The 15,665-nt window shown below is 43.3% G+C and overlaps 1 protein-coding gene across 1 annotated transcript in view; it reads left to right on the plus strand.

The window, feature by feature from the left end:
- The window catches only part of znf385b (zinc finger protein 385B), a 219,614-nt gene that overhangs the window by 43,750 nt on the left and 160,199 nt on the right, over positions 1-15,665 (plus strand). Inside the window, exon 2 of the mRNA XM_072685409.1 lies at positions 4,112-4,432. Coding sequence (XP_072541510.1) covers positions 4,114-4,432 — 319 coding nt within the window. The 5' untranslated portion in view covers positions 4,112-4,113. The remainder of the gene's footprint in view (positions 1-4,111; positions 4,433-15,665) is intronic.

Raw genomic sequence — 15,665 nt, forward strand, 5'->3', positions numbered from 1 at the left:
AGGAACACAAGACCCTACAAGACCTGCCTGATGTTTTGGAGATGTTCTGACCCAGTCAGTCGTCTAGAACCTTTACAGTTTGGTTCTAGAGTCTCAGATTCTTGATCAGTGTTATTATGATAATCTGGGGTACCTACATTGTACATAATACTCCCAACCTGACCACTCTGAGTTCTAGTAGCCCCTCAGAGGCACAGGTGGAGCTTCTGCTTGCCAGTGTAGCAAGACTAGGCTAAACTGAGCTGCTGCAGCGCTCCTTCTGTCCTCCTTTTCGCTGCAAAGTAGGACAAACCAGAGAGAAGAGGGTGATTAAGGAGGAAAAATGGAATTTTTTATGACTTTTGCTTACAGTTTGTCTTCCGCCCTGTTCCCGGAGACGGTGGGGCGGGGAACCGGGGGAATGAGTGTGCAGGAAGAGGTCGGGGAAGTTAGTGGAAGTTTATCTGCAGAGGGATTAGAGTCTGCAGCTGCCCATAGAGATTACTGCGTCTGTGTCAGGCGGATTAAACTGACCAGAGAAGACCACATGGCCACGGAGGGGCTCAGCCTGGACATTCATACACCGCGTCATACTTTCTTTCCCTCTCTCTCGCTCTCTTTCTCTAACACACTCTCACTCTAATAGATATCACATTCACACCCATTTCTCCAAAGCGCAGCTGACTCTACATTCCCACACCTCGGCTATCACCCCTCGCTGCAGCAGTCTTAGCGCTGACCTCCCTCTAGCCCTGCGCTACCGTTTTGCTGCTTCTTGCAAATGTTGGGATTGGAAAGGCTGGTGTAAATCCCAGCAGCCGATTCCTGCGGCAAATCTTATAGCAATATGTTCCGGTTGGCATTCTGTTGTAGCGGAGCGCGCGGGGAAATGGGGTGGGAATGACTGCGCCGGACCTTCTGTGTAATTCATGAGCTCTCTGAGGTCCAGAGAACACAATACTGTAGCTCTGAGGCCTCCTGTAGCTGCTCACACGGATCCTTGGAGGAGGCAGGAGTTCGTGCTGCTCACTTTCGCCCTTTCCCTCTAAGCGTTCTCATTATTTCCATTCGGATTATTATTGGCAGCAGTAGGAGTGGTTATAGTAACTATAGTAACTCAGTTTCGAGAGTGCACTGTAGATGCTTTGTGGATGTTCATCTTGTTTGTGACTAGAATGGGTCTATAGTAAGGATGCTACTATAGCAGACATTTGCTAGTCAGCACCAACGCCACTAAAAGTCTATACCGGTCACTTACTTAATTACTGGAGCTGTGACCTCTGCTCGGTCACACTGCACCTCCAAAGACTTCTCCTCACTCTCAGTGCACTCAAATTCACATCTATCCAGCGTCCAAATAGCAATAATTTCAAATATATATTAACCTATACATTTTAAACAGTGCAGTAATGTGTACATATATAGAGTATGTATAGTGTGTGTGTGTGTGTGTATTGTATGTATAATGTATGTATAGTGTGTGTATAGTGTATTTGTATGGGGTATTTATAGTGTATGTAGTTTGTAGTGTATAGTGTGTGTATAGTGTTTGTGGAGTGTATGTATAGGTAGTGTGTGTATAGTGTAAAGCGTGTGTGTATAGTGCGTGTGTAGTGTATATATTGTGTTATACTGTGTAGTGTATGTATAGTGTATGTATAGTGTGTGTATAGTGTATATATTGCATGTATTGTGTATATAGTGAATGTATAGTGTATTTGTATGGTGTGTTTATAGTGTATGGATAGTGTGTTTATAGTGCATGTATAGTGTATTTGTATGGTGTGTTTAGTGTATGGATAGTGTGTTTATAGTGTATGTATAGATAGTGTGTGTATAGTGCATGTGTAGTGTATATATTGTGTGTGTAGTGTATGTATAGTGTATATATTGTATGTATATGTGTGTACAGTGTATGTATAGTGTAAAGCATGTGTGTATAGTGCGTGTGTAGTGTATATATTGTGTGTGTAGTGTATAGATAGTGTATATATTGTATGTATATGTGTGTACAGTGTATGTATAGTGTAAAGCATGTGTGTATAGTGCGTGTGTAGTGTATATATTGTGTGTGTAGTGTATGTATAGTGTATATATTGTATGTATATGTGTGTACAGTGTATGTATAGTGTAAAGCATGTGTGTATAGTGCATGTGTAGTGTATATATTGTGTGTGTAGTGTATGTATAGTGTATATATTGTATGTATATGTGTGTATAGTGTATGTATTGTGTATATAGTGCATGTATAGTGTATTTGTATGGTGTGTTTATAGTGTGTGGATAGTGTGTGCATAGTGTATGTATAGTGTGTGTGCAGTGTATGTGTGTATAGTGTGTATAGTGTAAATGTGTATGTAAAGTGCATGTATAGTGTGTGTGTGTGTGTGTGTGTGTATATAATGTAAATGTGTGTGTATTGTGCATGTATAGTGTGTATAAGTCGTGACCACAACTAAGTAAGACAAGATTTTGGCCAAGCCTTACTTTTCCTTATGTGGGATGTCATCGTTGGGGTCTGTACAACAATTTAGTGAGTAAACATGTCAGCTGTTGATTTTGGACACTACTGTCACACTGTCTACACTACTCGAAACAGTCAGTAATATATATAATACTGGACAGTAGTCCAAATAAAAACTAAAAAAGCTAAATATCTATTATTATTTTTGTTATTTATGTATTTATTGTTATTTATTTAGTGTTATCTGGGCTCAGGACTTTAGCTTAGCTTTAGGATTATTCTGAAATGTGAACTCTCTGTGAGCAAAGAACAAGTCCCTCCCTTCTCATTTTTCCTCACATTAAAAATGTCAGAAACAGCAAAACAGGGGGTTTCAATCTGGACTATTCTGGTATTTGGTATTTTGGAGTGAACATCTTAGCTATTGATGCTACTGGGACTCAGAACAGTCGGTTCACGGTTTGGCCTTGTCTGCTTGTTGTCTGAGATTTGTCTTCTTTAGTTCTGCACTGGAGCTTCGAGCCAAATGTAGCTAACAAGTAAAGGAAGCTATAACCCCACCCATTAGGCTCACATTGTTTCCTGCTTGCTTTACATCACTTTTAGAATCAGAATCAGAATCAGAATCAGAATCTCTTTATTTCACCAAGTATGTTACCCATACAAGGAATTTGTCTTGGTGAGAGCAACACGCATGACAAGTAACAAAGAAACACAGAACACAGTCTTAAACTAAAGGAAAATTACACTAAACAATAAATAGGGTAGGGGATAAATTAAAAAAAAGTAGAAAGTACTAAAGGTAATAAAGGTAATAAAGAGCTGAAAGATGTATTTACAGAAAAGAAAAGAACATCTGTACAGGTGTGCAAATAATCATAGTGCAAAATAGGCAGAGTGCAAATAACTGTTCAGTCCGGTTTGGTACAGTTCAGTTGTAAGTTTAGAGGTTTACAGTGGGAGGTGACCACTGTGATTGAGGAGCGCTACAGCTCTGGGGAAGAAGCTGTTAGCATGACGTGTTGTGCTGGTTTTGATGGACCGCAGTCTTCTACCCGAGGGGAGTGTCTGGAAGAGGAGGTGTCCAGGATGTGAGGGGTCAGATGTAATCTTGCCAGCCCGCTTCCTCATCCTGCTGGAGTAGATCTGCTGAAGTGATGGCAGGTTACATCCTATGATCCTCTCTGCTGTCCTGATGATGCGCTGGAGTTTGGTTCTTTCTTGTGAGGTGGAGGAACCAAACCAGATAGTTATGGAGGCTGTGATAATGGACTCGATGATCGCTGTGTAGAACTGGATCATCAGGGTCTGTGGCAGGTTGAATTTCTTGAGCTGTCTCAAGAAGTACATTCTTTGTTGAGCTTTCTTGATGATGGAGATGATTTTAACAGCCGTATCATTCCCAGTGAATATTTGGAAGATGTTGGACTTGGGTTATGTGTCAATATCAAAACTTAAAGCCTGTTGTCATCACTATTCTACGTCAAATTGTCATCGGCAAAGATGTCCTGCCTTTAAGAACTGTGTTTTTATGTTTTTGTGTAATTTCACCTCTCTAGGGTGGCCCTACAGTCTAACTGCTGCTACATTTTATTCAGATAACAAGTGTACAATGGCGTGTGGTGACCCGCTGGGTTTACCCTCTCCTCTTTCTCATTATTGCTGTAGGTATGAAGACCCCACTGAGCCCCTCTGAGCTGATGGAGAACAGTCCACCCTATTTCCCGTTCCCTGGCTGCGCAGAGCAGGACTATGTTAGCGGCCTGGCCGACACTCAGTCCCCGGAGAGGAAGAAGCTGCTGTTTTCACTCTGCGAGGTCTGCAACATCCAGCTGAACTCGGCCGCTCAGGCCCAGACCCACTACAACGGCAAGTCACACCTGCGTAGGGTCAAACAGCTCAACAATGGAGAGGTTCCACAGGCCAGCACCAGCGGACCTCCACCACTGCCCACCCTGAGCACCAGCAGCAGCAGCACAGCCAGCACAGGTAAGGTTTGCAGGCTTAAATATGTGAGGAACCTTTTACTGCCTCCTTTTTTTTGGTTCTTGAGAGTTTGTGTTGCTTCCTTGAAGGCTTCTTCAAGCTCTGTTACTCTGTGTTGCTAAGCAGTGGTGAGATGATGGGAGTGAGATTGTCAAATGAAGACCCCAGTAAATGATCTGCAGCTGAAACTGATTCAATACTGTGTAAGACTGTGTTCAGTCTGTGGCTCCGCCCCCTCTACCTGTTCACTGTTCATTCCCATCTGCAGGCTACAACTCCCTCCATCACTCGGGACGAGGCCTTCCTGTTCTCAGACTCCTCCTGACCATGGAGGGCTGTGGTGTTGATGACAGGATTTGAACTCATGACCTCCTGAGTCTCTTTACGAGCAGGCAGTTAGACAGTCGCTCCACTCTAGAGCTGTGAAGTTGTTTCCATTTCTGATTCTAAGAAAAAAGGGAAGGTGAATTTACTCAGAACTGTGTGGGTTTTTATGGAGTGTAATTGCACAGCTCTAGACCGGCCCTACGGTCTAACTGCTGCTCTTCAGCAAGTGTGAGAAGGTCATCAGTTCAAATCCCAGCAAGGCCTCAACACTCCACTGACTAAAGCCTCCCTGTCTGGGGACGTCATGATAATGGGGTAGTGGTAACATGCAAATGGGAATAAACAGGAAACAGGTTGAGGGGGCGGAGCCGCAGACATTTACTGATATTTTTGAGGCTCAGCTCAGTGTGGATTGTTGAACTCTAGCCTGAGTTGAGTTAACTCACAAAAGGCTTTGGAATTAGTTACTGTATCAGTGTAAGGTTGGGCTGACTTTACATTTTTACAGTAAAGACTGTAAATGACAGCCGTGCCATTTGCTGTGTTTTTAGCATGAAGTGAGCTGTTAGCTTTTCTAGCAACACAGCTAGCCAGCTATCATGTGTGTTTATAGAAAGCTCTGGACACAAGCTATTAAAATGACTGTGTTTACTGTAGACTAGCCAGTGTGGCTCTGTTGCCTTTGTTTGTTGTGATCTTTTCTCAGTCTAGACGGTCGTTGAGTTCAGTACTTGGAGTACTTCGCGACTGCAGCCGCTAATCTGTGTTTACAGGCGTCAGTGACCGGTCTGTCTTTCCATTTCCTTGGTCAGCATTGGATAGCTCATTACGTCGGCTACTTAGCCCCATCGATTTTCACCTTTTGACACTAAGAGCTTACCCGACACTTGACCTTTTTGAGGTTGAGAACTAAAAATCAAAAGTGGATGCTAACTGCAAGCTTGCGCTTGTTTGTCTGCTGCGTGAGCATAAAAAGCTTTTACACAGAACACTCGAACGGCCAAAAGGAGAAGTTGTTCACGAGGTCAGTTTACTCGGCATTATTTTTGCGCCACTCAGAAGTCTGCTTACAAAGCTTTAAAGGGGAATTCCTTTGATGTTTTGAAATATATGCTTAATTATAGCAGCAACGTTTCTAAGGAAACTTATCCAATCAGAATTGTTCAATACCTCTTAAGACTCTCGTATAATATAATATTTAATATAATATATAAAATAGCCGTATAATGTCTCGTCTAGCCTTCCTGTTCTGACAGGACCCTGTCGCCCCCTGCAGGCGTGGAGGAACAGCCTGTGCTTGTGTACTCAGAGCTGTGAACTGACCTGTCCTCCGAGCGCATTAGCATCCGTGACATTAATGTAGCCTGAGTTCACATTTGACTCACAAACTCGGCTCACTGTTCCTTCCGGCAATTTCCGTGTGTGTGTGTGTGTGTGTGTGTGTCTGAGTGTGTGTGTTTTTTTTTTTTTTTTTTTTTTAAACCACTTGGTTTAGCAAAATTTGCTCAGAGGGATTACACAGCTGTTTATAAACACATAAACAGCAGAGGAACGCTGTGTACTTACAGAGACTGCGGCTTGCGTAATTATTATTATGATATACTACATGTGTTATATAATAATAGTTTTTATTATTATATGTATATATAATATGTATAATTATATTAGAGAAATAAATATTTCTTTATATTTAATAATACGATGTTGTAAATACTGTAAGTCTACGTCATTATAAGTATATATACACACGTGGACAAAATTGTATATATACTGTATGTGTATATAAGTATATATATAATTCTGTTGATATATATATCCTTATATTTATAAGTCAGGCTTTACTGTCATTTCAGCTATATACAGTGAAACGAAACAATGTCCCAGGACTATGGTGCAACACACAACACGGTGCAGGCAGAACAGTACAATACACAGAGTGCAGATGAGGAAGTGTAACAGGCAGAGTGCAGTAAATAAATCAGACAGACTGAGATTTTAGAGGGAAGGAGTGGGGTAGTGCAGACAGAATGTGCATTCTAGGTTATTGTGGAGGATCAGGCCAGAAAACAGTAGAGTGCAGCACAGGTTAGTGCCAGGAGCTACTTTCGGCAGCTACGTTCAAAATAAACAACAAGTGTGTATATATAGAAATATAAAAATATATAGGGGCAGTACGTGTTTATTATCTCCAGAGTTCTCCTCATGGAGTCTAGTGTTATTTAGAGTTCTCCTCAGATCAACACCTGGTTTGGTGGTAAATCAGGAGCTGCTGTTGCTGCTGATGATGGTGGAGTTGAACACATCCTCCACGCTGTGCTGGCTGGACTGGGGGACGTCCAGGAGTCTCTGTCTCTACTGAAAGTAGATGGTGCTGCTAAATGTGCAAGATATGTTGGGGGGGAGCTGAATGGGAATAATATAAGAGCTAAAAGTGGGTGGGCTAGCATAAAAGCTAAAAGTGGGTGGTCCTAGTATAAGTACTAAAAGTGGGTGGCATAAGTGCTAATAGTGGGTGGTCCTAGTATAAGTACTAAAAGTGGGTGGCATAAGTGCTAATAGTATATAGAGTATATAGAGCTAAAAGTGGGTGGGCCTAGTATATAGAGCTAAAAGTGGGTGGGCCTAGTATATAGAGCTAAAAGTGGGTGGGCCTAGTATATAGAGCTAAAAGTGGGTGGGCCTAGTATATAGAGCTAAAAGTGGGTGGGCCTAGTATAAGTACTAAAAGTGGGTGGACCTAGTATATAGAGCTAAAAGTGGGTGGGCCTAGTATATAGAGCTAAAAGTGGGTGGGCCTAGTATATAGAGCTAAAAGTGGGTGGGCCTAGTATATAGAGCTAAAAGTGGGTGGACCTAGTATATAGAGCTAAAAGTGGGTGGTCCTAGTATAAGTAATAAAAGTGGGTGGACCTAGTATATAGAGCTAAAAGTGGGTGGGCCTAGTATATAGAGCTAAAAGTGGGTGGGCCTAGTATATAGAGCTAAAAGTGGGTGGACCTAGTATATAGAGCTAAAAGTGGGTGGTCCTAGTATATAGAGCTAAAAGTGGGTGGGCCTAGTATAAGTACTAAAAGTGGGTGGGCTAGCATAAAAGCTAAAAGTGGGTGGGCCTAGTAATAAGAGCTAAAAGTGGGTGGGCCTAGTATAAGTACTAAAAGTGGGTGGGCCTAGTAATAAAAGCTAAAAGTGGGTGGGCCTAGTATATAGAGCTAAAAGTGGGTGGGCCTAGTATATAGAGCTAAAAGTGGGTGCACTGTGTTGTGTGTTGCACCATAGTCCTGCAGGAGCCAAGCTCCAAGATCTCACTACTTTCTTCCTTCAGAATGAGAAGCTCTTGTTTCTCCTTTTTACTGGATTTATTCACCTGCATCTGTTCTGATGAGATCTGGAGCTTCTACTGTACATATAGATATTATATTATATATTATTATAGTGTATTGTGTACTGTTCTCAGAGTCCAGACCTCAACATCACTGAAAGTGTTTGAAAGGACTTCAGTGGTAAGAAGCAGGAAATGCTCCTAAACCTCTAAGACTGAACTGATCTCCTGAGAAGAATGGAAGCTGTAGTGAAGGTGAGGGTGAGACTGTGAGAAGCTGAAGCTGAAGCTGAAGCTGGTGACGGTTTTGTCTGGAAATGAAATAACTGGATGTAAACAGTGCTGCATGTATGAGACTGTTCAGCATGTAAATGTCTGAGATCTCATTTAGTCATCAGTATGATCTGGGTGAGACTTTTGGTTGGGCAGAAGATGTGCTACATTTCAGCAGGGTGTTGCAGAGAGCTCTGGGTGTCTGTCACACTCAGAACATTAACATGCAGTGCTGATTCAGATCAGCTCTGTTCCGTCTCTGCTGGCACTGACAGATTTACTCTACTGTTCAAACATTTTATCAACTTTCCTGTTATATTCTTTCCCCCAAGATTCTGTCACCCCTTTTGAAATGTGGGATATGCTTATATGCGTATCAGTTGTATGACTTTATTCGTGATGATGTACAGATTTCACATTTTTTAGAAACATCACAGCTCTGGTGTAGTGATTTTAACACAGTGTCAAAAACATGCATAAACATGTTTTAAACAGAAAGAAAAAAAACTACAGTAGAAGATACCATCTCTCCGAGTCTCTACTGAAAGTAGATGGTGCTACTAAATGTTGGGGGGAGCTGAATGGAAATAGTACATAGAGCTAAAAGTGGGTGGGTCTAGTATATAGAGCTAAAAGTGGGTGGGTCTAGTATATAGAGCTAAAAGTGGGTGGGCCTAGTATATAGAGCTAAAAGTGGGTGGGCCTAGTATATAGAGCTAAAAGTGGGTGGGCTTAGTATATAGAGCTAAAAGTGGGTGGACCTAGTATATAGAGCTAAAAGTGGGTGGGCCTAGTATATAGAGCTAAAAGTGGGTGGGCAAAGTATATAGAGCTAAAAGTGGGTGGGCCTAGTATATAGAGCTAAAAGTGGGTGGGCAAAGTATATAGAGTTAAAAGTGGGTGGGCTTAGTATATAGAGCTAAAAGTGGGTGGGCAAAACGGTGTATCTGCAACCAGGTTGGTTTATATATTTGTTTATATGCGGCTGAAAACAGTGACCCCAGGCCTCAGAGCAGTGATTCCACAGTTCTGAATGGCAGTCTGTTCTGAACAGTGTGCCACTGGTTTGAGGCCTGAAGTGTTTGTAAAAGAGAAAAAGCTCAAGGTGGCGACTGTGCTGACAGCCTGTCCTGCTCATGAAAGAGGTCTTAGAGGAGAGTCAGAATGACCACAGTTCAATTTACAGCTTAACCTCCGTCTTTAAACAAGTCCAGGGTTGTTTGGTGTGTCGCTAGGGGAAACAGCGAGTAGCGTCCAGCTGCTGCCAAATGACGGTGCGCCAGCAGCAGGACAGTGGTGAGGTACCCTGTGCTTGAGTAAATGGAAAAGTAGCACAGAGGTTTCAGACATGAGGCAAAGTTTCTGCTTTGGTGAGAAATAACAGAGTGTGTGTGTGTGTGTGTGTGTGTGTGTGTGTGTGTGTGTGTGTGTGTGAGTTTCCCTGACTCAGTGACAGCTAGCGCCACATGGAAGTGTTCTGCCGTTGCTGACGATACACGTCGGACATTGTATTAAATTTCATGAGACGTCAGGCCTGTGAAGAGGGAACGTGGAGACTTTATGCAGTGTGAACTCCCACCTGCCTACATCACCACTGAGCTTTTCCGGTTAAAGAGATGCATGTGTGCAGATCTGTTCACACACACACACACACAGACACACACACACACACTGTGCTGTGTTTGTGTGTATTAGACGTGCACAAAGTAATCACAAGTTCAGTATTCTTCAGTGCTGTCATTCAGCTAGCAGTTCAGCGCTGTCAGCACTTCCAGTTCTTCATTCTGAAGAGCTCATAACCTTCATTTCTCTGATTCTTCATTTGGTGGAGCTGTTTGGAGCCGGTTCTCCAGGCCCTGAGCCCGAGGCTGGACGCCACTGACACTGCAGTTTAGTCTGACTAAAAGACTCAGCTTAGTCAGTATCCTGGAAACCGACCCAGAAACCAACAGTGTTGGCTGGGGTATGTTGGCGTTTTGTGAAGAATGGTGGTGTTTGGATGGAGAATTATGGTAGTACATGGTGGAGAGAAATGGTGTTTGTTCTGGTGTTTGGTGGAGGGTGTTGGTGTTTTGTACTGAAGCATGATGTTTGGTGGAGAATGATGGTGTTTGGTGGAGAATGATGGTGTTTGGTGGTGAATGATGGTGTTTGGTGGTGAATGATGGTGTTTGGTGGAGAATAATGGTGTTTGGTGAAGAATGGTGGTGTATCATGGTGAATGATGGTGTTTCATGGTAAATGATGGTGTTTGGTGGAAACAGATGCTTGGTAGAGACAAACCAAACAACAAACCAAAATGAAATGCAGTTGCTGAATACCTCTAGAATGTTTCCCTTTTTCAGACTGTTCTAGGACGTTCTCCCCCTTCCTCACTTTACAGTGAGCACGCTCAGTCTCCTTCCGTTCACATTGTTCTAGATTGTTCTCCAACACTCCAATTATTCTAGAGTGTTTTTCACTGCTCTACAGGGATCTGATGCTTCACTTGGCTTTTCAGATCTTTTCCTGGAACAAGTATAAAGTCGTCTGCCAACATCAGTCCGAGGGTTTGTGTTGAGGAATGTTGGGTCAGTGAAATCAGGGGGATGTTGGGCTGTAGTTTCTGGACTGGTCCAAAACATGGACAACATCACATGACTTTAATGTGTTACAGATTCGGAGGAGGGAGGCAGTCGTGGCAGTTTCCATTACAGAGTAGGTCAAACTGCCTGGCAGTGAGAGCTGATGATCTTCATTTAACCAGAACCTTCTAACACTCGCACGCCCTCACTGTGCTCACAGTAAACGTATTCTCAGGCCAAAGGTTACAATAACAACCAACACTGACACTGACAGACACACAGAGGGGCTGGCTTCTGTCTGGAAATGAATGAAAGGTAAAAAGGATAAAGGATAAAGGTGCACGTATTCGTCACTGTACAGTGTGGACTGTACAGCGAAATGTGTCCTCCGCATTTAACCCATCTGGTAGTGAACACACACTCACACACACACACGTGTTAGGGGCAGTGAGTACACACACACACCAAGAGCGGTGGGCAGCCAACTCCAGCGCCCGGGGAGCAGAGAGGGTAAAGGGCCTTGCTCAAGGGCCCAACAGTGGCAGCTTGCCGAGCCCGGGAATCGAACCCACAACCCTGTTATCGATATCCCGGCGCTCTAACCGCTGAGCCACCACTGCGAAGAAGAAGATGCAGGAGCTGTTTCAGGACCCTCCATTTAACCACAGCCTTAAGAACTACAAAGACATCATTACCACGGGATGATGGTATGTAGATATGTGGAGATATACATATACTACATATGCATTACTCATATTCTTACCACCCAAAAACTGAAGCAGCTATCCAGATAACTAACATGAGCTGTTTACATTTCCTCCAAAATCAGGAACGACCAAAATTGCTTCCTTTACATCTGGAGCCAGTTTTCCACACCCAGTTTAAGCTTAAGCCTGGACTAAAAGAGTCTCCAATGGCGACCCCTCTGACACCTCAGCCTAGTCAGTGTTAGGGTTTGGGTTAATATAGGTGTTTGTTGGAGAATGTAGGTTATGTAGGAATATAGGTTAAAATGGTGTTTGTTGGAGAATGGTGTTTTTTGATTACTAATAATGGTGTTTGGGGTGGATGATTGTGTTTAATAAAGAATGATGATGGTGTTGGAGTGAATGATGGTGTTTGGGGTGAATGATGTTTGGGGTGAATGATGTTTGGGTTGAATGATGTTTGGGTTGAATGATGGTGTTTGGTGGAGAATGATGGTGTTTGGTGGAGAATGATGGTGTTTGGTGGAGAATGATGGTGTTAGGGGACAAATAAATGGGCTTGATGGATAATGCTGAGAATGATGGTGTTTGGGGTGAATGATGGTGTTTGGTGGAGAATGATGGTGTTTGGTGGAGAATGATGGTGTTTGGTGGAGAACAATGGTGTTAGGAGTGAAAGATGGTGTTAGGGGACAAACGAATGGGCCTGATGGATAATGCTGAGAGTGATGGTGTTCGGGGTGAATGATGGTGTTTGGGGTGAATGATGGTGTTAGGAGTGAATGATGGTGTTAGGGGACCAATGAATGGGCTTGATGGATAATGTGGAGAATGATGGTGTTTGGTGGAGAATGATGGTGTTTGGTGGAGAACAATGGTGTTAGGAGTGAAAGATGGTGTTAGGGGACAAACGAATGGCCTGATGGATAATGCTGAGAGTGATGGTGTTTGGGGTGAATGATGGTGTTAGGAGTGAATGATGGTGTTAGGGGACCAATGAATGGGCTTGATGGATAATGCTGAGAATGATGGTGTTTGGTGGAGAATGATGGTGTTTGGTGGAGAATGATGGTGTTTGGTGGTAAATGAATGGCCTTGATGGTTAATGCTGGTTGATGGTGTTTAATGGATAATGATAGTATTTCATAAAGAATGATGGTATTTGATGTAGAATAATTGTGTTTAATGGAGAATGATGGTGTTTGGGGGTGAATTATGGTGTTTGATGAATAATGCTGGATAATGATGCTATTTCATAAAAAAATGATTGTGTTTGATAGAGAATTAAGGATGATTGATGGAGAATGGTGTTCGTTGGATAATGATGGTGTTCGGTGGAGAATGATGGTGTTGGTGTATGATGATGTTTGATTGGGAATGATGGTAATTGATGGACAACAATTGTGTTTGATAATTAGTGGTTGTGTTTGGTGGAGAATGAAGACGTTTGGTTGGGAATGATGGTGTTTGGTTAGAGAATAAAGGTGTTGGGTAGAGAATTATGGCGTGTCTTTGGTGGTTGTCTGGTGTTTTCCTCATTAGAGCTGTTCTGGAACGTTCTCAGCAAGGCTTAATATAAGTGACCAGAGAACTGACCAATACACCATTTGAGTGAAAATCCATAACACTAAGAACAGCAGCGTACAGTTAGGTCGAGAAGACCGACAGCATCAGAAAAAGAAGAAAGTGGAAGATTTGTAGGATAAAATTCCCAGAGGGAGAAAGATTCTGGGTTTAGGGTGGGGTAGTCTGACCCTCGCCTTCGCGAAGAGAAACTGACTCCTCTCTGACAGGTAAACGCGAGTGTTTACGCAGGTGTGTGAGTGTGTCTGTGATCAGACAGCAGTGCTGTAACTCAGCTCGAGCAGCCCTGTGGAGTCAGACGGGGCTGAAGCTCTGGAGTCTGTCCCCATTATTGGCTGTAGTCTGAGCCGGTATATGTAATTACAGCTGGAGTGGTGGTGTCAGGTTGGGAAGTGGAGACGCCTGAGCCGAGCTGAGCTGCATCCTGCTGTCCGGCTGACTGCTGGTGCTGAAAGAGCTGCTGAAATAAATCCCCACTATAACTAACTGAGGGGGCTGTGCCTGTTCTACACACACTACAGGTCCAAAAGTGTGTGGACACCTGCATGTCCAGCGTTTCTTCTCAAATCAAGGGCATTAATGGGTTAATTGCTGTAGAAACAGCCTCTATGCTTCTGGGAAGGCTTTACTCTAGATGTTGCAACATTGCTGTGAGGAGGCTTTGATTGCTTTCATCCACACAAGAACAACAGCGTGGCCGGGTGCTGATGTTGCATCCACAACTTGTTTCAGATGGAGCTCCATCGCTGCAGAGAACACAGTTCTACTGCTCCACAGTCCAAAGCTGGGGGGCTTAATACCCCCTCTACTAGCCCACGCCTGGCATGAGGCAGCATGGTGCCAATAGGCTGATGTTCTTCTGCTCCAGAGAGTCCTATTCTATTGGCAGTACTTCTCTACAGGGACGAGACAAGCTGTGTCTGTGTGCATTTGCACATCTGGGTCAGTATATGTATATACACACACCATATGTCCAAAAGTATCCGGACACTCTTTCTAATTCAAATCAATGATCACCATACTTTAAGGTACACCATTGCCAACACAGGTGTTCAGATGAGCCCAGAGCTTGCATAATCTCCATAGAAAATCACTGACCAATAGATCCAACAGCACCGAAGGTCACTAAACGTGGGGTAGAGGGGTATAAAGCCCCCCAGCATTGAGCTGTGGAGCAGTGGAAGAACTGTGTCCTCTGGAATGATGGATGGTGGAGCTTCATCCAAAAGTAGAGACAGTTACTCCAACAATAATAAATGAATGAATGAGCAGGCGTCCCAATACTTTTGTCCTATAGTATATATTCAAATATATGTATGTGTATGTGTGTATATTGATTGCTGCTGTCAGATCCAGTATGATTCCCAAGTTCTAGCTCACATTGTTGCCATAGTGTCCACTAGATGGCAATGTTGGTATCTTGAATGCTGTTCCTGGACGCCTTCACGCTCTTCATTGTAACTGCATAAGGCAGGTTCATTGGAGGTGAAGGCAATCATTTTTTCCATGAAGTCGTTAGTGCTGGTGGAAACGATCGTGACTGAATGTCCGTTCACATGTTTGGACATGATAGATCCAATCAAATTCATGATTCAGTATTACCATTACTTTCAGTGGACCTCTCTAATGAATGCTCCACACACTTAGCAGCTGGACACAGAAAAAGACCACTAAAATCACACGTATCCTCAGATTATCTTGTTAAAGATGCAGCGTGTTGATTTCATAACTCAGCAGGAATCCATGGTTGTCCAAAAGTGTTGCGTCCTCACACTGCATAGTGATGGACAGCGGACAAGCGTCTCCGCAATGCAACTTTAATGGGCTCTGCTGAAAGATTCATATGATTTAAGAGGGGGGTGTTCTCTCTATGTGTGTGTGTGTGTGTGTGTGTGTGTGTGTGTGTGTGTGTGTGTGTGTGTGTGTTTATATATTTGCAGGAGAAAAATGTCCTGACTTTGTATGAGAGTTAAGGTACATATAAACTATATGGGCAAAAGTATTGGGACACCTGGACATTCATTGTTTCTTCTGAAATCCAGGGTGTTGAAAAGAGTGGAGTATCTGTCTCTACTGTCCAGGAAAGAAGGAAATCTGCTAAGTTCTGGAGGAGCATTGCTGTGAGGATTTGATTGGATTAAACATCAAGAGCGTTAGTGAATGATGATCACCACCTCACCTTATCATCAACTCCACAACTCATCCCATTCAAAAGTACTGGATGGAGCTCCACCACCAACCATCAATCCAGAGAACACAGTTCCTCCACTGCTCCACAGCTCCTCAATGCTGGGGGGCTTTATACCCCTCTACTAGCCCACGCCTGGCATTAGGCAGCATGGTGCCAATAGGGTCATGATGTTTATCTGCTCCAGAGAGTCCTATTCTATTGGCAGTGTTTCTTGGGAGCACTTTTAATGTTCTGACCGAGAGAGATAAAGGACAGACAGACAGAGAGAGAA

This window comes from Salminus brasiliensis, chromosome 8 (assembly GCF_030463535.1).
Source record: "Salminus brasiliensis chromosome 8, fSalBra1.hap2, whole genome shotgun sequence".
In the NCBI taxonomy this organism is placed as follows: domain Eukaryota; kingdom Metazoa; phylum Chordata; class Actinopteri; order Characiformes; family Bryconidae; genus Salminus; species Salminus brasiliensis.